Source organism: Pongo abelii, chromosome 6, assembly GCF_028885655.2.
Source record: "Pongo abelii isolate AG06213 chromosome 6, NHGRI_mPonAbe1-v2.0_pri, whole genome shotgun sequence".
NCBI lineage: Eukaryota > Metazoa > Chordata > Mammalia > Primates > Hominidae > Pongo > Pongo abelii.
Genome location: NC_071991.2, coordinates 36,903,943 through 36,927,915, shown reverse-complemented (window position 1 = coordinate 36,927,915; position 23,973 = coordinate 36,903,943). Strand labels below are relative to the sequence as shown.

Genomic DNA, 23,973 nt, shown 5'->3' with positions numbered 1-23,973 from the left:
GTGAAGATGGTGATGATGGAGAAGATGGTGATGATGATGATAGAAATGATAATGATGGTGATGATAGTTATAATGGTGATGGAGATAATGATAGTGGTGATTGTGATGATAGAGATGATAGTAATGAAGGTGATGATGAAGATGATGATAGTGATGATGATGTAGATGATAGTAATTATGGTGATGATGATGATGGAGATGATGATGGAGATGATGATAGTGATGATGGTGATAATAATAGAGATAATAGTAATGATGAAGATGATAGTGATGATGCTGGTGATGATAGTGATGATCTTGATGATAATAAAGATATAGTAATGATGATGGAGATGACAATTGGGAAAATAGTGATGATGGTGATGATGATGAAGATGATGATAGTGATGAGAGTGACTATGATGGATATAATAATGGTGATAATGATGATGGAGATGATGATAGTGATGATGCTGACAACAATGTAGATAACAGTAATGATGTGATGACTATGATTGAGATGATGGAGATGATAGTGGTAATGGTGATGATATGATGATGGAGATGATAATAGTAATGATAGTGATAATGGTGATGATATTGATGTTGATGATAATAAAGATTATAGTAATGATAATGAGATGATGGAGATAATAGTGATGATGATGATGATGATGATGATGATGGAGTTGATGATAGTGATGATGATGATGGAGATGACAGTAATGATGGCAATGGTATGATGATGGAGATGATAACAGTAATGATAGTGATAATGGTGATGATGATATTGATGTTGATGATAATAAAGATTATAGTAATGATAATGGAGATGATGAGGTAATAGTGATGATGGTGATGATGATGATAGAGTTGATGATAGTGATGATGGTGATGATGATGATGGAGATGAAGGTGATGATGGCGATGATATGATAATGGAGATGATAATAGTAATGATAGTGATGATGGTGATGATGATATTGATGTTGATGATAGTGAAGATTATAGTAATGATAATGGAGAAGATGGAGATAATAGTGATGAGGGTGATGATGATGATGGAGGTGATGATAGTGATGATGGTGATGGTGATGTAGATGATTATAGTGATAAGTGTAATTATGATGGAGATAGTAGTAATGGTGGTGATGATGATGATGGAGTTGATGGTTATGATGATGATGGAGACAATAGCAATGATGATAATGGAGATGATGATAGTGATGATGGTGATGATGATGGAGATGATGATGGAGATGATGATGAAGATGATGATGATGATGGAGATGATAGTGATGATGGTGATGATAATGGAGATGATAGTAACTATGGTGATGATGATGGAGATGATGATGGAGATGACAGTGTTGATAGTGATGATAATGATGGAGATGGTGATGGTGATACTGATGATGAAGATGATGATAGTGATGAGAGTGATTATGATGTAGATAATAGTAATAATGGTGATGATGATGGAGATGACAGTGATGATGTTGATGATAATGGAGATGATGGTAATGATGGTGATGATGATGATAATGGAGATGATGGTGGAGATGATGATGGTGATGATGATTACGATGGAGATGATAATAGTGATGATGGTGTTGTTGGTGATGATAGTGATGGTAATGATGGAAATGATGTTGATGGTGATGATAGTGATTACTATGATGATGTTATCAATTGTGATGATGATGCTCTGATAAACTATTACTGGTAACTTCCTGTGCTTCAGGAAAATGGTCAGATGGACCATTTTGTTTATCTGGGTTGAAACCTTAACAACATCACTCCTTGAGAAATAATGGTCTGCTTTGTCTCTATCAGGCTATACCACTTAAATATGTATAATGTGGTTGACTCTGTAATCGTTACATCAATAAGGGATTAATAAGTGTTGGGATTTACCCAAACAGTGTGTCAGTTATATTTAGGTTTTACACATATTAGGACCACTCCTATCAGTTTGTCTTTGTTGTTTGGAGACTCTATTGTGTGTTGCAGAATGGAAAAATGTAAAACCATGTGAGTAAAATATCATTTATGAAAAGCTAAAAAGCTTTTCAGGGTTTCTACTTTATTATTTATTTATTCAATAAATATGTATTGAGTACCTTTTGTGTTTCAGGCCTTGCTGAGAATAAAATTGTGGACAAGGCATTTTCCCTGCCTTTACAGAGCTCACTGTAGGGACAGACTATTACAAGGTAGTGGCAAAATTGCCATAATGGGGTTTTATACAGGGAGCCATGTGAGCACACAGGAGGGTCAGCCAATCCACTTTAAAGAAAGACTTCTGAGGCACTGTGCAACTTTGTCAGAACAAGGGAATGCAGAGGAGAAAATGTCTAGGCAGGGCAGACAGCATGGACAAAAACCTAAAGTGGAACCAAAACGCAGAGATGTGGCTGGAGGAGTAAGCAGGGTCAAATCAATAAAGGGCTTTGTATGATGTTGAGGATGGTGAACTCTCAAAGAACATGAAGGAGCCATTGAAAGGTTTCAGGCAAGGTCATAATAAAATGAGCATTTAGGGGTCACATTCTGGACACTGGAAAAGGCAGAATTTGGGATGGGTGGAGAGCAACACTAGAGAAGACAAGATCAACTTGTGGAACTCTGGAGTAACCAGGCAAGGGATGGTTGTGCCCTGAAGCAGTGGGAAGAAGGCAGATTCAACAGACATGAAGGAGGTAAGATGGGAAGAAACAACCGGCTGGATGCATGAGGACAGGGAGGTCTTTGACTGGAACAGCTGAATGGAGAGTGCACTCCTGCTGAACTGACAGGGCACAGGACATGTAGGGGATTTGGGGAGCTATGCTCAGCATGACCATCCTGAGTTTGAGGGACTCTTGAGATTGTCAGAGTGAGCCGCCTAATCAATCAGATTATGAATTTGGAATCACATAGATGAGGACACCTAAGAAGGAGAAACTTCCAGAACATAGGCCTCCAGAAGACTGCATTCAAGGGACAAGCAGAGGAGACAATAAGCAGCAACCAGAGTGCTGGAAGGGAAACAAAGAAATTTAGAGTCTGCCTGGGAAGCATTGAAAGAAGGAGGCATGGCAGAGTGACAGGTGCTGTTGCTGTGTGAATAGATAAGGGCTGACAAGTTCTCCAGGGCAGTTCAGTAGAGGGATAGGATGAGGAAGGCCAGGCTGCAGCAACCTGAAGAGTGAAGGGAGTGAGAAAAGGGAAGGTAAGTGATAGAAAACCATGTGTACTGTGCAGCAGAAACGGGCAAAACAGGGCAAAAACAGCTTGCATGCAACCAGAGGATAACATGGTATCAGGACTGATAAGAAGCCTCAAAATGATAGTGGCTAATGCACAATTGTGAATGATTTAGTTGTAAATGATAGAGAGCACTAAGTCTGCCATCCAGTGTGGTACTAGCTCAGTCCTGCCCTATGGAAAGGGTAGCTTATGATGTTCCTTATTCTCAAAGTTTCCATCCATCCCTTAAACATTTATCAAACTCTTGCTTTGTATCAGGAGTGCAGTCCAACAAAGATGTGGCCCAAAGAAACACTGGAAATGTTTCCTAGAGGTATGCAGATGAGCTTTCCTACAGAAGGGGAGGCTTTGTCAGAGTCTCAAAGGGGCTCAGGAGTCAAAATTGATCAAGGACTGCACGTTGAAGCTCCATGAAGCCCCCCATCAGCTCTGTGGGGATGGACATGGCGTGCAACCTTTGTGAGCCTCTTCTCTATAAAGACAGCAAATTTCCCCTGGCTACCAGGGCTGCTGTGAGGACTTGGTGAGAAAGCCAGTCAGGAGAATGCACTCAGCACCAGGCCTGGCATGGCGATGACCAAAAAATGCCCATCCCTCTCCCTCATGCTTCCCACTGTTTTGGGGTGGCCTGATGTTACCATGCCAGGTCTTTAATCTTGGAGACAAAGTTGTGTCCAGGGCTGAAGTCCTCAGTCTCTGACCCACTGAGCACTCTCTGTGGGGCCACTATTTCTGCTGTGTTCCTCGAGAGATAGATGGGACACAGAAGTCATGCCACGGAAATGCACTATCTGGGCACTGTTGCTGACCCCTAAAGTCACCACTGTGTGGAAGATGTTCTGTGCCTGTCTTGTTACAGGAAGAGCTGGCCCCGTTCTTGTGCTGTGACTGAGAAGGACCTTAGAAGAGGTGATGTGGATTTTACAATTTTAGAATGAAGTCAAAGACTGCATATATGGGTATTTTCACTAAGAATAAATAATCTTCCAAAGTTAAGATTATTTGCATAGGAAAGTGAAATTTCCTGTTAAGTAGATTAAAGCTTGAGAAGCTTTATTTATCTGTCTGTCGCAGTAAAATTCTGTTTGTGTTGGTGAAGTTAGCCTTGTGATCACCTATGGTTTGGGCAGGCTGCACATGCAGGTTGACAGGCACAAGCCCAGGGCGCTGCTGTGTCCTCGAGCTACATGTGAATGTGAAAATCGCTGCAGGGCAGGGCTGCCTTTGTGTTCTGGCTTTCAGGGACTGGGAAAAGAGAAAAACAAGAAGCGGTCACAGACCCTGGGGAGACCTGGGAAAGTGCTCCAGGTTTCAGATAGGCCCTGGCAATACCGGGGCGCTGGACAGGCATCTCCGTTCCAGGCCTGCTCCCTGGGGAGGTAGTGAGGTGTGGTAGAATGAACATTTGACCTGGAGTCAAAGTAGATAAGGGCTGACAAGTTTTCCAGGGCAGTTCAGTAGAGGGATAGGATGAGGAGGGCCAGGCTGCAGCAGCCTGAAGAGCAAAGGGAGTGAGAAAAGGGAAGGTAAGTGATAGAAAACCAGGTGTACTGTGCAGGAGAAACGGGCTGGTAATCGTAAGTTTCATGTTGCTGCAGCCATCAGCATCCTCACCACTCCCACCGTCCTGATGGTGTGAAGGGAGGATATGGTTGGGGATGTGTAAACAGCGCATTATCCATAGAGGTGGCTATTTTGTAGCGACATTTGTTCTGAAAAGTCCTATTCAGTGTAGACAATTTTTTTTGTATTATACAATATTTAACAACTATATTTAAACATTAAGAATTCAACTTGCATTAAGCTTGAATTTTTTGCCAAAACTAAAAACTCCTACATTTTCATATGAGATGGGAAGAAGCATCCTTTCTATTCTTCCTACCCACAGCTTGTTTACAGAGAGCCGTGTCTGGAAGCTTGGCTGTGCATCAGGGTTATTTCCACTCAGTGAATGGGGAAGCTTGTGAATCCTGCAGCTATCTGGCTGCTCAGAGCCATTCTGCCTTGAAACATGAGTACTGACCCTGGAAGAAAGGTGTTAGATATAAAGGTTTTTCCATTTTGTTTGATTCTTTTTGTCTGAGTCCTTAGATCTCCTTTAAATTAATAGCAAGGTTAATAATATAATAATATGATGTTATATATTACAATTTCAACTCAACAGGAATTCCATTTCTGGTAGCAGGTATATGGACTCATTTCTTCTTTGCATCTATTTCTAGGTTATTTGCAGCCCCGAGATCTACCCAGCCGTGGTGTTATCCCCTTTGTTCAAAGCCTTCTTTGTAACACTGGATCAAGGTGCAGGAACTTCAGCTATGAAGGGTCGATGAAGCATCATTTTCGGTAAGAGAAACACAAAGATCTTTTTCAGAAATCTCAGAAAGCTGATACATAGAACAGGCTTCTGCTTTTTGTAAAGCCTCAATAATTTGGGATAGGTCAGAGATCATGAGAAGTATAGAAATTAAAGTTTTATTAAATTCAGAGTCACATAATTCTGGCTCCAACTAATGGTTAGCTTCCAGCAGGAGATCTTTCCACTGCCACTTGCAGGACTCACAGAGTAATAACTGATTAGCAAATGCCATTTGCATGTGATAATTTGTTTTCTGTAGGTTAAAACTCTGACTTCAAAATTACTTGTCTAGCCAACTTTTCATTTTAGTGCCACATGCCCCCAGAACAATTATTTTTTGAGCTACCTACTGGGTTTTTTCTCCTGTGCTACTAGTTGACCAGAATGTTGTCCCCAGCTGAGGGAAAATAAAACTGGGCAGTAACTCTTTATTTGTCATAAACCACCTAAACGGACTACAGGACAGTTAAGTTGCCTTCTCTGAGTCTCTGAATGCTGAGCTATGCCTGTGGTTGCCTACAGTGTCAGTTGGCCTTAAACTCAAGAAGAGAAGGAGAAGAAGATACTTCAGGTGAGAAGAGACAAAGTGAGGGGGTTTAACTTGGAGGATACTGAATGCCCTGGAAACTTCTCCCAGGTGAAGTTAGGAAGGGAAGGAAGTGACTAGTGGATTATGATAGTTTGAATTTATCACGTATGAATGATCTGAGTTTTATTTAATCTGTATGTACTAATATTAAACAATCTAAGATATTTAAATGTAAAGCAAATGTTGACATATATGATCTTTATCTTCCAACTCTAAGTTACAAGAGGAAAATTAAAAGTTTCCAGATAATTTTCGGCATATCAGGTACAATATTTTTAAATGGTGTCGTTTTAGTTCATTTGGGCTGCTATAATGAAACACCATAAACTGTGTGGCTTATAAGAAACAAATATTTATTTCTCATCGTTTTGGAGGCTGGGAAGTCCAAGATCAAGGTGCCAGCTGATCTGGTATCTGGTGAGAACCCTTTCTATTATAAATGACACCTTCCAGCTGTGTTCTCACATAATGGAAGGGATAAGGCAGCTCTCCAGGGTCTCTTTAATAAGGGTACTAATCCTATTCACGAAGGCTCTGTCCTCACGATCCAATCACCTCCCCTATATCATCTTAGGGGTTACGTTTCAACATAAAAATTTGGGGATGGGAGATGCCAACTTTCAGGTCATAGTAGATGCTTACTTTTTCTGAGACAAATCATATAGAAATATGATATAAAGAGGCTCATTTGAAAATACTGTAAAGTGATAACCCTAAAAAGTTCAATGGTCTTTTCTTGAATGTGTGGAGATGGGAAATATACAAAACTCTGTCTTTCTTGGAAGCATTAGAAGAGCTTGAGACTTAGCAGCGTCTTTATTTCAAGTCTTTCTTATGTCTCTTCCTTACTTGGAATGGGAGGTTTAAATGACGTTGAAGTGGAAAGAATGTGATTTTGCGGCTAAACAATACTGGCTCTGTTACCTGTGGTTCTGTGAATCTGTGTGAATTAATTAACCTCTTTGAATCTGTTTACTCACTTCAAGTGTTGTGAATGTTAAAGACAAATATAGAAAACATCTAGCACAATGCGTGGCACAGAGGCATTCAACCAACGGGAGTTAATAATAACAAATTCTTATTACTATGGCTGTAACAATTATAAAAATATTACTTGAAGGCCGGGCATGGTGGCTCACACCTGTAATTCCAGCACTTTGGGAGGCTGAGGCGGGCAGATCACCTGAGATCAGGAGTTCAAGACCAGCCTGGCCAACATAGTGAAACCCAGTCTCTACTAAAAATACAAAGAAATTAGCTGGACATGGTGATGGATGCCTGTAATCCCAGCTATTCGGGAGGCTGAGGCAGGAGAATTGCTTGAAGCCAGGAGGGGGAAGTCGCAGTGAGCCAAGATTGCGCCACTGCCCTCCAGCCTGGGTGACAGAGCGACACTCATTCTCAAACAAAAAAAAAAATGGCCCCAAATTACTTGATATCAGGAAATAATCTACCTTTGTTTTCTTTGTGTTTTTCCACATCAACATCCTCACTTCAATGTGCAGAAATTCAGGGGTTATAAAAGCAACCTGGTGAGATTCTTCACCTAACATTCTGAAAGTGGTAGTCAGGTTAATAGCTCACCAGCATTGCAAAGCCTTTAACTTCGAGAACCAAGAATGAAATTCCTCACCTTGTCTAGTAGCGCCCAAGTCAGAGGTATAAGAAATACAAAATAAAATAGGGAAAGGAAATTGTAAGGAGTAAGGAAAGAGGGAGAGGGAGAAAGGAGACAAGAAAGAGTGAAGCACGCTGTCAATAGTGCCTCTGGTTTCAGACTCAGCCACTTGACCAAGCAGATTTCATGTGTTTTCATATTGGAGTAAGCGTGGATTCAATTGAAGTTCAAGCCCATAAACAAAGACTCACTCCTGATTATTTTGTGGTAATTGTCTCAGTTTAAAAACACCTGAAAGCGGCTGGGTGCACTGGCTCGCGCCTGTAATCCCAGCGCTTTGGGTTGTTGGGGAAACCAGCCCTACACCACCTGGCGGGTACCCCGAGTCCAGCGGAGACAAAGGAAATAGAAAGAGACAGAATAAGAGTTTAAAAGGCAGGTCCAGGGGTCCTAAGCGTCGGAGGCTTGCTCACTGCCCATAGCTCTCGGGCTCCACCTAATTTATTGGTTTACAAGCTCTTTGTTCTTAGGGCAGGTGGGAGGGGGAGGAAGGGATGAGGAAAAGGATTAATCAGTGAAGGAGAACTCTTGAGTCATTCAATAAGATGTATAGCAGTGGTGGTTTCCGTGAATTTCCTGAGCAAAGGCATGTGTCTAAACTACTTCAGATCTTTAACTTATCTGGACTGAAATGGGTGGGAGCGGGTTTCAGGAGGAGCCAAGATGTTTGATTATACTCCACTGCTTCAAGGGAATGTTATCTCCCTGAGCAACCTGTGGAATGCCGCGGAGCTGTTATGCTCTCGGGCATAAAGACATGAAGGCAATAAGGAGACTTTTCTCCTCAGAAGCCACCCATGGCTTCCCATGGGTGTCTCACAGAGAGAAGACCAACTCATCTGGCATCCCAGCACTTTGGGAGGCTGAGGCGGGTGGATCACGAGGTCAGGAGTTCGAGACCACCCTGGCCAACAGGGTGAAACCCTGTCTCTACTATAAATACAAAAATTAGCTGGATGTGGTGGCGGGCGCCTGTAGTTCCAGCTATTCAGGAGGCTGAGGCAGGAGAAGAGCTTGAACCAGGGAGTGAGAGGCTACCGTGAGCCGAGATCACGCTACTGAACTCCAGCCTGGGCAACATAATAATACTGTCTCAAAAAAACAAAAACAAAAAACAAAAAAACAAAAAATCTTGAAAGCAAGTATCAGAGTTAATTTAGTTCATAAGTTTCCATGACCTCCCTAATTCCTCAGGTAAGTTCACTTTGGGCAGAAATCCTGGGTACCATCTGATGTAGCTTATGGTTATGAAAATCAGCTTCCTCGTTCCTGCCTTTATTGGGGGGTTTCCCCTTCATTTTAACAAGAGGATTTCAGAGCAGAAATATGAAGCACTACAGGCAACAGAAGTGGATATTCTTGTGTTAGTGGTCACTCCTATTTTGTTTAATTTAAAATGCTCTGTAATGAGAATGTGCTGTCTAAACCCGACCCTCACTTCCCTTTCACTGTCTGACAACCTTTGGGAGGACAATCGCCATACCCATGCTGGGGCACTCCCACCCTTAGTCTACAGCACCTGGTGCCTTGCCTTCTGGGCTTTGATTGGGTGACCTTTCATTTCCAGTTTCTTGAAATGTTTCCAGCCGTTTCCTACTGGTCTCGTTTGGTGGTCATCAATATTTTTATTTATTTTTTTCTCCATTCTCAAACATTCCCAGATCCCCCGAGAATCATCTGACCTTCTCTGCCTCTTTTCCAACCACCATATTGCCTGGTTCTCAGCCTTATTTGATTATCACCTGCTGCTGCCTCACCTCAGCTTCTCAGTTTGCTTTTCACTCTCTTGACACTCTTTTTTTTTTTTTTTCTGAGACGGAGTTTCACTCTTGTTGTCCACGCTGGAGTGCTATGATGAGATCTCGGTTCACCCCAACCTCCGCCTCCTAGACTTATAATTTTTTTTTTTTTGAGACGGAGTCTGGCCCTGCTGCCCAGGCTGGAGTGCAGTGGCGCGATCTCAGCTCACTGCAACCTCCGCCTCCCGGGTTCAAGCGGTTCTCCTGCCTCAGACTCCTGAGTAGCTGGGACTACATACAGGTGGGTGCCACCATGCCCAGCTAATTTTTTGTATTTTTAGTAAACAGGGGGTTTCACCATGTTGGCCAGGTTGGTCTTGAATTCCTGACCCCAGGTGATCTGTCCCCCTTAGCCTCCCAAAGTGCTGGGATTACAGGCGTGATCGGGCCAGCGCGGTGGCCGTTTCTTAAATGGCTTTTCTGACATGGAGACGTGCCAGCATTAGATTCGCCAGGGAGAAGGATTCCTTCTGTGCCTGCTGTCCCATTCCGACGCTTTGGGGCCCTCCACAATGACAAGTTTCATGCACGTCCGGTGAAGAGACCACCAAACAGGCTTTGTGTGAGCAACATGGCTGTTTATTTCACTTGGGTGCAGGTGGGCTGAGTCCGAAAAGAGAGTCAGCGAAGGGAGATGGATTATCATTAGTTCTTTTAGGTTTTGGGTTAGGCGGTGAAGTTAAGAGCAATGTTTTGCGGGCAGGGGTGGATCTCACAAAGTACATTCTCAAGGGTGGGGAGAATTACAAAGAACCTTCTTAAGGGTGGGGGAGATTACAAAGTACATTGATCAGTTAGGGTGGGGCAGGAACAAATCACAATGGTGGAATGTCATCAGTTAAGGCTATTTTTACTTCTTTTGTGGATCTTCAGTTACTTCAGGCCATCTGGATGTATACGTGCAAGTCACAGGGGATGCGATGGCTTGACTTGGGCTCAGAGGCCTGACAACGAGTACTCCCCTCTCCTTCCTCAGCACCTTCCACGGCATGGTCGGCCTTTCTCTTTTTGTATTCCCCATCTGTCCAGCCCTTACACAGCCCAGGGTCTTCCTCTTCTATATGCAGTCAGCTCTGCCGTGGTCAGCTACCTGCTTGCGATGCAGCACCATGGCCTCTGCACACTGAGGAAAGACAACTCCGGATGGGTCTGGGGTTTATTTCCAAGCCCCTTTCATAACTTAGTGGAGAGCTGGCCCAGGAGGGGTGAGTGAAGAAAAAAAAAAACTATCCAAGCTCCTGAGCCCAGAGTTCCCCCGCTGACCCAGCCACTTGCCTAAGGAAGCCCTCCCTATAACTGCAGTCACTTGTCTACCTGCAATAGAGCATTTTAGGGCTAGGTCTCTGTCCTGGGGTTCTCTCCTTGCCCTGCCTAGGCATGTCTCTTGATGGACTGTTGAAAACTTGGGGAATTATGTGCTTTTTGCTAGGTTTTTATTTCTAAATTTCTCCTCCAATAAAACTTATTTTATTTTTACACCATGTTTAGTATTTCAATTTTGTTTTCTTTCCTACTTGAAGTTATAAAGATAATTTCTTACATTATCTTCTTAAAGTATTATAGTTTTTCCTTTCACCCGCTGGTCTTGAATTCTTCTGGGTTTTACGTCTATGTATGGTGAAGGTAATGATTTAACTGCATTTTTTTTCCATTTGGATAAGTATTTTTTCAGTTGTATTATTACACAGTTTATCAATTTCACATTGATTTGTAATCCCATTGTGACATGAATTAAGTTTTCGTATGTGGTGCATCTGCGTCTGGCTTCTCCAACTTGTCATAGCCCTAGCCATTCCTTGAACTATACCCTGCTGTCTTACTGTAGCTTTCTGATGTCTTGATATCTGAAGGAGTAAATGTCTCTACCTTGCACTTCTCCTTTAGGGAAGTCTTTGTTCTTCCATGTAAGTTTAACAACCTTGTTGTACAAGTCAGTGAAAAATATTATTGGGATTTTTATTGGAGTTGCGTTGCATCTTGTGATCATGATGCATTATTTAATTTATTTAGGTTTTCTTTAGTGTCTTTCAACATAGCTTTATAGTATTTTTTCATGAAAATTATGCATATCTTTCGTTAACTTATTTCCTTGTTACTTTATATTTGTTGTTGCTATTGCAAATAGTATTTTTTAAAAAGTTACACTATGTTACTTATCATTGCTTGTGTAATGGAAATAAAGTTAATTTTAAAAATCAACTTTATTGATCTATATAATAATATTTAAGAGTACATTTCAATGAATTTGACATGTCTGTGCACCTGTGTAACCACCATCATGATTGAAATATAAAGCATTTTCATTATCCTCAGAATTCTCCTGTGCTCTATCCCAGCCCAACCTACCTCCACTCACCCCACACCTTCAGATCCAGGCAATAGCTTGTCTGCTTTTGGTCATCTAGATTAGATTTGCCTTTTCTAAATTTTATATAAAGGATATATCCTTGGTGTTTGGCTTCTTTCACCCAGTAAAATGTTTTGAGATTTATTTATGTGGTTGTGTGTATTAGTATGGTCATGCACCGCTTGACAATATTTTAGTCAACAATGGACTGCATATATGACAGGGGTCACATAGAATTATAATACCATATCTTAACTGTACTTTATATATGTGTAGACATGCAAATGTTTACCATTGTATTACAATTGCCTACAGTATTCAGTACAATGACATGCTGTACAGGTGTGTAGCCTAAGAGCAATAGGCTATACCACATGGCTAGGTGTGTAGTGGTCTCCACCATCTAGGTTTGTGTAAGCATGTTCTATGGTGTTCACACATGATGAAATTGCCTAAGAATGCATTTCCCACAGTACATTCTCTTCTTTAAGTGACACATGACTATAATTCATTCCTTTTTATTTTTCCCATGGGTAAGGATGACCCAGGGTGGTCTCTTTTATTTTTTTTGATTAATTTTAAAAAAAACTTTTTGTTTCTTAATATATATTTTAAAAGTCTTCATTTTTAATTATTGTGGATACATACTAGTTTTATATATTTCTGAGGTATGTGCAATATTTTGATACAAATACACAATGCATAATGATAAAATCAGAGTAATCAGGATATCCATCATCTAAAGTATAAATCATTTGTGTGAGTGTGTGTGTGTGTGTGTGTGTGTGTTAGGAACATTCCAGTTTCACTCTTTTAGTTATTTTGAAATATGTAATAAATTATTATTAACTATAGTCATCCCAGTGTGCTACTGAACATTAGATCCAACTCCTTCTATCTAACTGTACTTTTGTACCCGTTACTTATCCCCTCTATATCTCCCACCTCGCCACTACCCTTCTTAGCCTCTGGTAACCATCATTCTACTCTCTGTCTCTATGAGTTTAATTATTTTAAGCTCCCACATATAAGTGAGAACACATAATATTTGTCTTTCTGTGCCTGGCTTATTTCACTTAACATAATGCCTTCCAGTTCCATCCTTGTTGTTGCAAATGAAAGGATGTCATTCTTTTTTATGGCTGAATAATATACATACTACATTTTCTTTATGCATTTATATGTTGATGAACACTAAGGTTGATTCCATAGCTTGGCTACTGTGAATAATGCTGCAATATACATGAGAGTGCAGATGTCTCTGTTTTTTTTTTCCTTTTGGATTTATACACAGCAGTTGGATTGCTAGATCATATGGTAGTTTTATTTCTAGTTTTTTGAGGAACCTCCCTTCTGTTCTCCATAGTGGCTGTACTGATTTACTTTCCTGCCAACAGTGTACAAGAGTTCCTTTTTCCCAGCCCCTCACCAACATTTGCTGCTGCTTGTCTTTTTAATAAAAGCCATTTTAACTGGGGTGAGATCATATCTCACTGTAATTTGGATTTGCCCTTCTTGGATGAGTAGTGATGTTAAGCAGGTGTTCATGTCCTAGTGACCCATTTGTATGTCTCTTTTGAGAAATGTCTATTCAGATTTTTGCCTATTTTTCATTGAATTGTTTGTTTGTTTTATATTCAGTTGTTTGAGCTCGTTATATATTCTGGTTATTAATCCCTTGTCATATGTGTAGTTTGCAAATCTTTTCTCCCATTCTGTGAGTTGTCTCTTTAACTTTGTTTATTATATTATTTTCTTTGCTGTGCAGAAGCTTTTGAGCTTGATGTGATCCATTTGTCCATTTTTACTTTTGTTGTCTGTGCTTTTGAGGCCTTACTCAAGAAATCTTTGCCCAGACCTATGTCTTGGAGTGTTTCCCCAAAGTTTTATTCTATTAGTTTCATAGTTTCAGGTCTTAGATTTAAGTCTTTAATCAATTTTGATTTTTTTAATATGGCAAGAGATAGGGGTTTAGTTTCATTCTGCATAAGGATATCCACTCTTCTCAACAGCATTTATTGAAGAGACTGTTCTTTCCTCATTGAATGTTCTTGGAGCCTTTGTAAAAAATGAGGAATCTAATGCGTGGATTTATTTCTGGGTTCTCTGTTCATTCCATTGGTCTATGTGTCTGTTTTCATGCCAGTACCATGCTGACTTGGTTGCTAAAGCTTTGTAGTATATTTTGAAGTCAGGTAATGCGATGCCACCAGCTTTGCTCTTTTTGCTGAGGATTGCTTTGGCTATTTTAGGTCCTTATAGTTGCATATAAATTTTAGGATTTTAAAAAATGAATTTTTTTTTCTATTTCTATGAAGAACATCTTTGGTATTTTCATAGCAATTGCATTGAATCTGCAGATTGCTTTGGGGAGGATGGACATTTTAATAATATTGATTCTTCCAATCCATGAACACGGAACATCTTTCTAATTTTTTGTGTGTCCTCTTCAATTTCTTTCACCAGGGTTTTATAGTTTTCATTGCAAGGATTTTTTACTTCTTTGGTTAGGTTTATTCTAGGTATGTTGTTTTATTTGTAGCGATTATAAATGGGATTGCTTTCTTGGTTTCTTTTTCACATTGTTCACTGTTAGCGTATATACATGCTATTGATTTTTCTTTGTTAATTTTGTATCCTGCAACTTTACTTAATTTGTTTATCAGTTCTAATAGTTTCTTGGTGGAGTCTTTAGGTTTTTCTAAATATGAGATCATGTTATATGCAAACAAGGATAATTTGACTTCTTCATTTCCAATTTGGATGCCTTTTATTTCTTTCTGTTGCTGGATTGTTCTGGCTGGGACTTCCAGTATTACATTGCATAAAAGTAGTGAAAGTGGGCATTCTAGTTCCAAATCTTAAAGAAAAGATCTTCAGTTTTCCCCTGTTCAGTATGACAGTAGCTGTGGTTTTGTCATATAAGGTGTTTATTGTGCTTGATTGTGTTCCTTCTATATCCAGTTTTTTGAGAGTTTGTATCACAAAGGAATGTTAAATTTTATCTAATGCTTTTTCAACATCTATTGATATGATTATGTAGTTTTTGTCCTTTGTCTTTTGAAGTGATATATCATATTGATTAATTTGCATATGTTAAATCACTCTTGCATCCTTGGGATGGAAGAATCCCACTTGGTCATAATAAATTTAATATTAAATTTACATGTAAATTTAAATGTAATATTAAATTCAGTTAAATGTAATATTAAATTCAGTTTTGTCAGTATTTTGTTGAGAATTTTTGCATCTATGTTCATCAGAAATATTGGCCTGTAGTTTTCTTTTTTTTTTGTGTGTGTGTGTATGTCTGGTTTTGGTATGAAGGTAATACTGGCACTGCAGAATAAGTTTGACAGCATTCCTTCCTCTTCAATCTTTTGAGCAGTGAAGCCATTGTTTGGGTCCTGAGCTTTTCTTTGATGGGGGAATGTTTATTACTGCTATCTTATTACCTGTTTTTGGTTTATTCAAATTTTGGATTTCTTTGTGGTTCAATCTTGGTATGTTGCATGTATCTAGGAATTTATTTATTTCTTCTCAGTTTTTCAATTGAAGAGGACACACAAAAATAGAAACATATTCTATGTTCATGGATTGCAATAATCAATATTAATAAAATGTCTATGCTCCCAAAAGCAATCTGCAAATTCAATGTAATTTCTATCAAATCAATGTATTGAGATACAGTTGCTCACAGTAGTCTCCGATGATCCTTTGAATCTTTGTGGCATCAGTTGTAATGTCTCCTTTTTTGTCTCAAACTTGATTTATTTGGGTCTTCTCTCTTTTTTCCTATGTCAGTATTGCTAAAGTTTTATCAATTTTGTGTATCTATTAAAAAACTTTTTGTTTCATTGATCTTTTGTATTTTTTGATCTTTTAAAGAAAAATTCTGCTCTGATCTTTATTATTTCTTCTACTAATTTTGGGCTTGTTTTGTTCTTGCTTTTCTAATTCTTTAAGATGCGTAGTGTATTTAGTCAATTCTTATGCTGCTATGAAGAAATACCCAAGACTGGGTAATTTATAAAGTAAAGAGATTTAATTGACTCACAGTTCTGCATGGTTGGGGAGGCCTCAGGAAACTTACAATCATGGTGGAAGGGGAAGCAAACATGTCCTTCACATGGCGGCAGGAGAGAGAAGCATAGAGCAAAGGGGGAAAAAGCCCCTTATAAAACAACCATCAGATCTCATGAGAACTCACTCACTATCATGAGAAGAGCATGGGGGAACTGCCCCCATGATCTAATTACCTCCCATGAAGTCCCTCCCACAACACATAGGGATTACAATTCAAGATGAGATTTTGGGTGGGGACATGGCCAAACCATGTCACATAGTTAGGTTGTTTATTTGAAGTTTTTTTCTTTTTTTAAAAATCTTTTGTGATGTAGGCATTTATTGCTATAAACTTGCCTCTTAATACTACTTTTGCTGTATCCCACAGGTTTTGGTACGTTGTTTTTCTATTTTGATTTTTTTTAAACAATTTTAAAATTTCCTTCTTAATTTCTTCATTGACCCAGTGGTAATTCCGGGGCATATTGTTCAATATTTATGTGTTTTTATAACTTGCAAAGTTGATCTTGTTATTGATATCTAGTTTTATTCCTTTGTGGTCAGAAAAGATACTTAATATAATTTTAATTATTTTGAATTTTTTTAGACTTATTTTGTGGCCTAATATAGAATATATCCTTGAGAGTGTTCCATGTTCTAAAAAGAAGAATGCAGATTCTGTAGCTGTTGGATGGAATGTTCTGTAAATGTTTATTAGGTTCATTTCGTCTATAGTGTAGATAAAATAAAATGATTCTTTGTTGCTTTTCTGTTTAAATGATCTGTTCAATGCAAAATATGGGGCGTCAAAGTCTCCAGCTGTGATATTGAGATCTCTCTCTCTTTAGCTCTGTTAATATTTGCTTTTTATATATGGATGCTCCAGAGTTGGGTGCACCCAATTTATATTATTATATTTATATTACATTTCCCTGTCTGAGAGGTCACATATCTCTGTCACTCTAGGATTGGTCACTGATTACTTAGTTTGTTTGGTGAGGTCGTGTTTTTCTGGATGTTCTTGATGCTTGTGGATGTTCATTAATGGCTGGACATTGAAGAGTTAGGCATTTATTCCAATCTTTGCAGTCTGGGCTTGTTTGTACCCATCCTTCTTGAGAGGACTTTCCAAGAATTCAAAGGGGAATAAATGTTGTGACCTAATCCTGTGGTCACTGCAGCTGTTTCAGCACTAGCTGTTTCATTCCTAAGCCCAAGAATGCTGCAACTCTTGAAGACTCCCAGATAATCAGCCTTGTTGGACTTAGGGAAGTTAAGAGAGCATTCTCTGGGTTACCAGTTGAAGTGTCTTGCTCTCTTCCTTCTGTTTCCCCTAATCAGAAGGAGTATCTTTCCACACTGGGTTGCCTGGAATTGGGGGAGGGGTGATGCAGGCACTCCCATGGCACCATGTTGGGTCACACCTGAAGCTCATGTTCTTCCTGACCAGTACAGTACTGGGGCTTATCCAAGGCCCATGGCCACTACTTCCTGGCTGCTGCTGATGTTTACTCAAGGTTCAAGGTCACCTTATTCAGCAGGTGGCCAATCCTGCTGGGACCGGGTCCATCCCATCAGGGCAGCAGATTCTCATCTAGCCTAGATGGGCCTAGAAATGCCATTGGGAAGCAAAGGTCTAAAATCAGGGGCTTCGGAAATCTGCCTGGTACTTTATTTTACAGTGGCTGAACTGGTATCCAGCTTGCCAGACAAACTGCTCTGTAATATTCCTTCTCCCTTCCTCAAGCAGAAGTCTTTCCCTAAGCTCACTGCCTGGAGTTGGGGGAGGGTTGATGTAAGCACTCTAATGGCTACTACAGCTGGTATCGCATTGGTACTGCAACTCCACAGCCTTCAAAACCAGCAGAACACCAGGGCTTATCTAAGGACTCAGTTCTTGTGGCCTGACTGCCACTCAAATTTATTTGGGGTCCCAAACCACTTTATCAGCCTGTAGTGAGGCCAGCCAGGACTCGGATACCTCTTGCTGTGGCACAGGACGCTCATCTGTCTCAGGGCTGGTCTAAATGCTCCCTCTGTGGGCACCAGTAGAATTCTGCCCTTTGTTGCATTCTATTGTGATAGGGCAGCACTGAGTTTCAGTACAAAGATTCACACTCAGTTTGCTCTCCCTCCCTCAAGCACACAGAATCTTTCTCCATGCTGCACTGCCTGGGATTGAGTGAGGAGAGGTAGGCAACGCAAGACTGTCCTTTCTATCTTCTTCAATGCCTCTTTCCATCTTAAATGTTATGAACATTAAAAAATAAATCTGTGTGTGGACAAATATTTTAATTTTTCTTGGGTTAATACCTAGGAGTAGAATTCTTGGGATAAATGTTTAGTGTATGTTTAGCTATATAGTATATGTCCAGGCTGTTTTCCAAAGTGTTGTGCAATTTTATACTCCCAACATCAATACATAAGAATTCCAGTTGCTCCACATTCTTGCTAACACTTATTATGTTGTTCTCTTTAATTTTAGCCATTATACTGTTGTATTGTGCTTTCTAATTGCAGTTTTAATTTACATTTTCTTGATCAGGAATGATGTTAAGCATCTTTTTATGTGTTTATTGGCCATTTCAATATTTTTTGAGGAAAGTGTCTGTTTAAATATTTTATGCAATTGATTTTTATTTTTGGTTTTATTGAATTCTTAGAGTTTTTTTTTACATATACTGGTCACAAGTCTTTAATCATATGTATACATATTATACATGTATTATAAATATTATTTTCTCATTTGTGCTGTCTTTTGAAGAGCAAGGGTTATTTATTTTGATAAAATATAATTTATCACTTTTTTCTAATTTGATTTGTGCTTTTTGTGTTTTTCTTTAACAAAGAAATATTTGCCTAATATTTTTGAAGATTGTTCAGATTTTTTCCTGTATTTTCTTTTATATGTTTAATAATTTTAGCTTTTGTTTATAGGTACAATTTACTTTCAGTTTATTTCTTTCTATGGTGTGATGTAACTTTTGAGGTTTATCTTTTTACATATGTATATACAATTCTAGTAGCATTTGTTGAAAAAACTATTCTATGTCATTAAAATACGTTGGGACCTCTGTTTAAAATCAGTTGATTTGTTAATAGTATGAAGGGCTGTTTTTGGACTCTCAGATCTTGTAGGTTTCGTTCCACAACATCAGAATATAGCAAATATTGCAATAAAGTGAGTCACATAAATTTTTTAGTTTTCCATTGCATATAAAAATTATGTTTACACTATATTGTAGTCTGTTAAGTGTGCAATAGCATTGTCTAAAAAATGTACATACCTTAAATAAAGGAACACTTTATTGCTAAAAAATGCTCATGATCATCTGAGCCTTCAGTGAGTCGATCTTTTTGCTGGTAAAGATCTTGTTTTGTTGCTGATGACTGCTAACTGATCAGGGTGGTGGTTGCTGGAGGTGGAAGTGGCTGTGACTATTTCTTTAAGTAAGACAGAAATGAAGTTTACTGCATCATTGACTGTTTCTTTCATGAAAGATTTCTCTGTAGCATGTGCTGCTGTTTTATAGCATTTACGTACAGTGGGACTTCTTTCAAAATGAGAGTCAATCTTCTCAAACTCTGTCACTGACTTACCAACTAATTTTATGTAATATTCTAAATCCTTTGTTATCATTTCAATAATGTTCACAGCATTTTCACCAGAAGCAGCTTCCATCTCAAGAAACCACTTTGCTTGCTTATCCATAAGAAGCAACTCCTCATTCATTAGTTTTATTATGAGATTGCAACAATTCTGTCACATCTTAAGGCTCCACTTCTAATTCTAGTTCTTTTGTTATTTCCATCACATCTGCAGTTACTTTCTCCACTGAAGTCTGGAACCCACTCAAAATCATCCATAAATTTGAATCACTATCTATGACTCTATAGCTTTATGAAATGCATTTCTTAAATAATAAGATTTGAAATTTGAAATTACTTCTTGCTCCAAGTGCTGCAGACTGGATGTTTGTTAGCAGGCGTGAAAACATTAATCTCCTTGTACATCTTCGTTGGAACTCTTGGATGACTGGCCGCATGGTCAATGAGCAGTGTTATTTTGAAAACAACATTTTTTTCTGAGCAGTAGGTTTTGACAGTGAGTTTAAAATATAGAGTAAAACATCCTGTAAACAGAGGTGCTACCATCTAAGCTTTGATATTCCATTTATAGAGCACAGACACAGTTGATTTAGCATAATTCTTAAGGGTCCTAGGATTTTTGGAATGGTAAATAAACACTGGCTTCAACTTCAGGTCACCAGCTGTATTAGACCCTAACAAGAGAGTCAGCCTGTCCTTTGAGACTTTGAAGGTAGGCATTGACTTCTCCTCTCTAGTTAATGAAAGTCCTAGATAGCATCTTCCAATGCAAGGCTGTTTCATCTGCACTGAAAATCTGTTGTTTAGTGTAGACAATTACACCAATTATTTTAGCTAGATCTTCTGGAGAACTTGCTTCAGCTTCTATATCAATGCTTACATCTTCACCTTGCACTTTTATGTAATGGAGACGGCTTCTTTCCTGAAACCTCATCAACCAACCTCTGCTAACTTCAAACTTTCCTTCTGCAGCTTCCTCACCTCTCTCAGGCTTCATAGAACTGAAGAGCATTAGGACCTTTCTCTGGATTAGAATTTGGCTTAAGGAAATGTTGTGGCTGATTTGATCTATCCAGACCTCTAAAACTTTTTCCATATCACTTTTTTATCATTTGTGTTTTCACTGGAGTGTCACTTTTCATTTTCTTTAAGAACCTTTTCTTTGCATTCACAACTTCATTAACTGTTAGTGAATTGCATTTATTAACTGCTTGGTGAAAAAGTCCTAGCTTTCAGCCTATCTCAGCTTTTAACATGCTTTCCTCACTGAACTTAATAATTCTTAATCATTAATAAACATGAGAGGCAGAGGTTGCAGTGAGCTGAGATTGTGCCACTACACTCCAGCCTGGGCGATAAGAGTGAGACTCTGTCTCTAATAATAATAATAATAATAATTCTAATAATTCTAGCTTTTGATTTACAGTGACAGACATGTGACACTTGCTTTCACTCGAACAATTAGAGGTCATTGTAGGGTTATTAATTAGCCTAATTTCAATATTATTGTGTCTCAGGGAACAGGAAGGCCCGAGGAGAGGAAGAGAGATGGGGGAATGGCCAACCAGTGGAGCAGTCAGAATACACACAAAATTTATTGATTGAGTTCTCCATCTTATATGGGCATGGTTTGTGGCATCCCTAAGCAATTATGAGAGTAATATCAAAGATCACTGATTACAGAACACAATAGTAGATATAATAATAATGAAGATTTAAAATATTTTGTGAGGATTACCAAAATGTGACACAGAGACACAAAGTGAGCACATGCTGCTGGAGAAATGGCATTGATAGACTTGCTCAATGCAGTGTTGCCATGAACCTTCAATTTGTGAAAAACACAGTATCTGTGAAGCACAATAAAGCGAAGCATAATAAAACAAGGTAGGCCTGTACACAATTCAATAATTGTTAGTATATTCACAGAGCTGTGCAACCATCATCACAGTTAATTTTAGAAAAATTTCACCAACCCGACAAGAAAATCTAAATATATTAGCATACACTTCTCATTTCCTCCCAATCTCCCCCACACCCATGACTAACCCTGGGCATACAACTAAGCTACTTTCTGTCTCGATAGATTTTACTATTCTGGACATTTCCTACATATAGAATTTGTATAAGTTATAGGCTTTGTTTGGTGACTGCCCTGTTTTACTTAGCACAATATTTTTAAGGTTCATTCATGTTGTAGCATCTAAAATGCTTCATTTTAAAATTGATGATCAACTAATATTCCCTTGTATAGACACAAGACATTTTCTTTATCTTTTCCTCTGTTAAAGTACATTTGAGTTGTTTCCACTTTTAGGCTATGATGAATAACGCTGAAATATTCTTGTGCAAGTTTTAAAATAAATGTATGTTTTAGTTTCTCTTGGGTATATGCTAGGTCACATGATAGCTCTACGTCTAACATTTTGAGAAACTGTCAGATTGTTTTCCAACGTGGCTCTACCGTTTTGCTCTCCCATCATCAGTGGTAGAAAGGTTCAATTACTCCACATTCTCACCAGTACTTGTATTTCTGTTCTTTAGATTGTAGCCATCTAGGTGGATATAAGGAGTTATCCCATTGTGATTTTGATTTACATTTCTCTAGTGGTTTATGATGTTGACAATCTTTTTTATGTAGTTTTTGGCCATTTGTATATCTTCTATGGAGAAATGTCTGTTCAAATCTTTTGCCCATTTTAAATTGGATTATTTGTCTTTTTATTATAAAGTTGTAAGAATTCTTCATATATTTTACAGACAAGTCCCTAATTAGATATATGATTTCCACATCTCTCCCCCATCATTTTCTGGATTGTCTTTCCACTTTGTGATTGTGTTTTTGAAGTAAAAGTTTTTAATTTTCATGAAGTCCAACTTACCTATTTTTTTCTTTTGTTGTTTGTGCTTTTGGTATCATATCTAAAAGGCTCAGCCTAACCTTCAACCATAAAGATTTCCTGCTATGTTTTCTTCTAAGAGTTTTACAGTTTAGCTTTTACATTTTAGTCTATTATCCATTTTGAGTTGACTTTTGTGTATGGTGTGAGGAAGGGATACAACTTCATTCTTTTGCATGTGGGTATGCAGTTGTCCTAAAGGGTTACCTTCTATCTATAGATTAGTTTGGAGAGAATTAACATTTTAAAAACATTGAATCATCCAATCCATGAGCATGATATAGCTCTCCATTTATTTTAAGCTTTCTTGAATTTCTCTCAGGAATGTTTTTGTAGCTCTCAGTTCTATGTATATTTCATTAAATGTATTCATAAGTAGTTAATTTTTGTTGGTATTGTTTTAAACATTTTGATTTCTCAAAGAACTAAGAGTAGAACTACCACTCTATACAACAATTTCATTACTGGATGTCTATCCAAAGGAATATAAATCATTATATTAAAAAGATACCTGCTCTTGTGTATTTATTGTAGCACAATTCACAAGAGCAAAGTTATGGAGTTGACCTAGTACTGTCCTCAGATCCTTCCTCTCTGGCACAGATAAATGGGAGCAGTAATGTGAGTCAGCAATAACAGCCTTCTTAGGAGAATTATTTCGGCCTTTGGATCTGCTTAGAGATAATTCTCATTTGATAGCAATTTGCCCTGTTTGTCTAAGCAAAAATTAACAAAAATTGTAATAGAAAGAATAATCATATTGCTTCACATTCCTTGCTTATTCTTGTAGTCCTTATGCGGAAAATACACATATCTCAGTGTTAGTCTCACCACTGCCACTTCTCTTCCTGCTTATTTACACAGTGCTGGGTGCTGGATGATCCTCACACCACCCTATTAGGTGGGTAATATTTTAATCTTATTTTAAAGATAATCTCCCAAGTGTGACACTGCTTTAAAAACGTTTTGACTCCAAGGGAGCTCTCATTGGGTCTAAGTTTTCTCATCTTCAAACTGAGGAAGGGACCTGAATAATGATTCCCAAGGCCCCATGTACTTCTGACAACCTCAAGTGGGTCTTTCATAGAATTGCAGGGATGTCTCTAGGTGCAGCATTGGTTCCTGGCCCTTTGAAGGGGTGATTCTCAGTGTCAGTCTGAGGGCGGAGAAAGTTCAGTCATCTCTGTCCAGTGGCCTTTTCTTGATCTCCCCACTGTAATCTCTTTTATCCCCCACCTTCCCTTTGCAAGTCTTTTCCTAGCCTGGCAGGTCAAGCATTACCTGATAAAAGTCTCAATAAAGACCTGTACTCAGAAAGGAGGAAACTGCTCTCCACCCAAATCCTATTATAGCTCTGGGATTTCCCTGCTGCTCTAGAATTCACCCTCTCTCTCTC

At 38.7% G+C, this 23,973-nt stretch overlaps 1 protein-coding gene across 3 annotated transcripts in view; it reads left to right on the top strand.

The window, feature by feature from the left end:
- ABCA13 (ATP binding cassette subfamily A member 13) overlaps positions 1-23,973 on the top strand; it is a 486,937-nt gene that overhangs the window by 21,731 nt on the left and 441,233 nt on the right. For all 3 annotated transcript variants that reach the window (XM_054559199.1, XM_024249790.2, XM_054559198.1), the window contains exon 3: positions 5,454-5,577. In XM_054559199.1, coding sequence (XP_054415174.1) covers positions 5,454-5,577 — 124 coding nt within the window. The remainder of the gene's footprint in view (positions 1-5,453; positions 5,578-23,973) is intronic.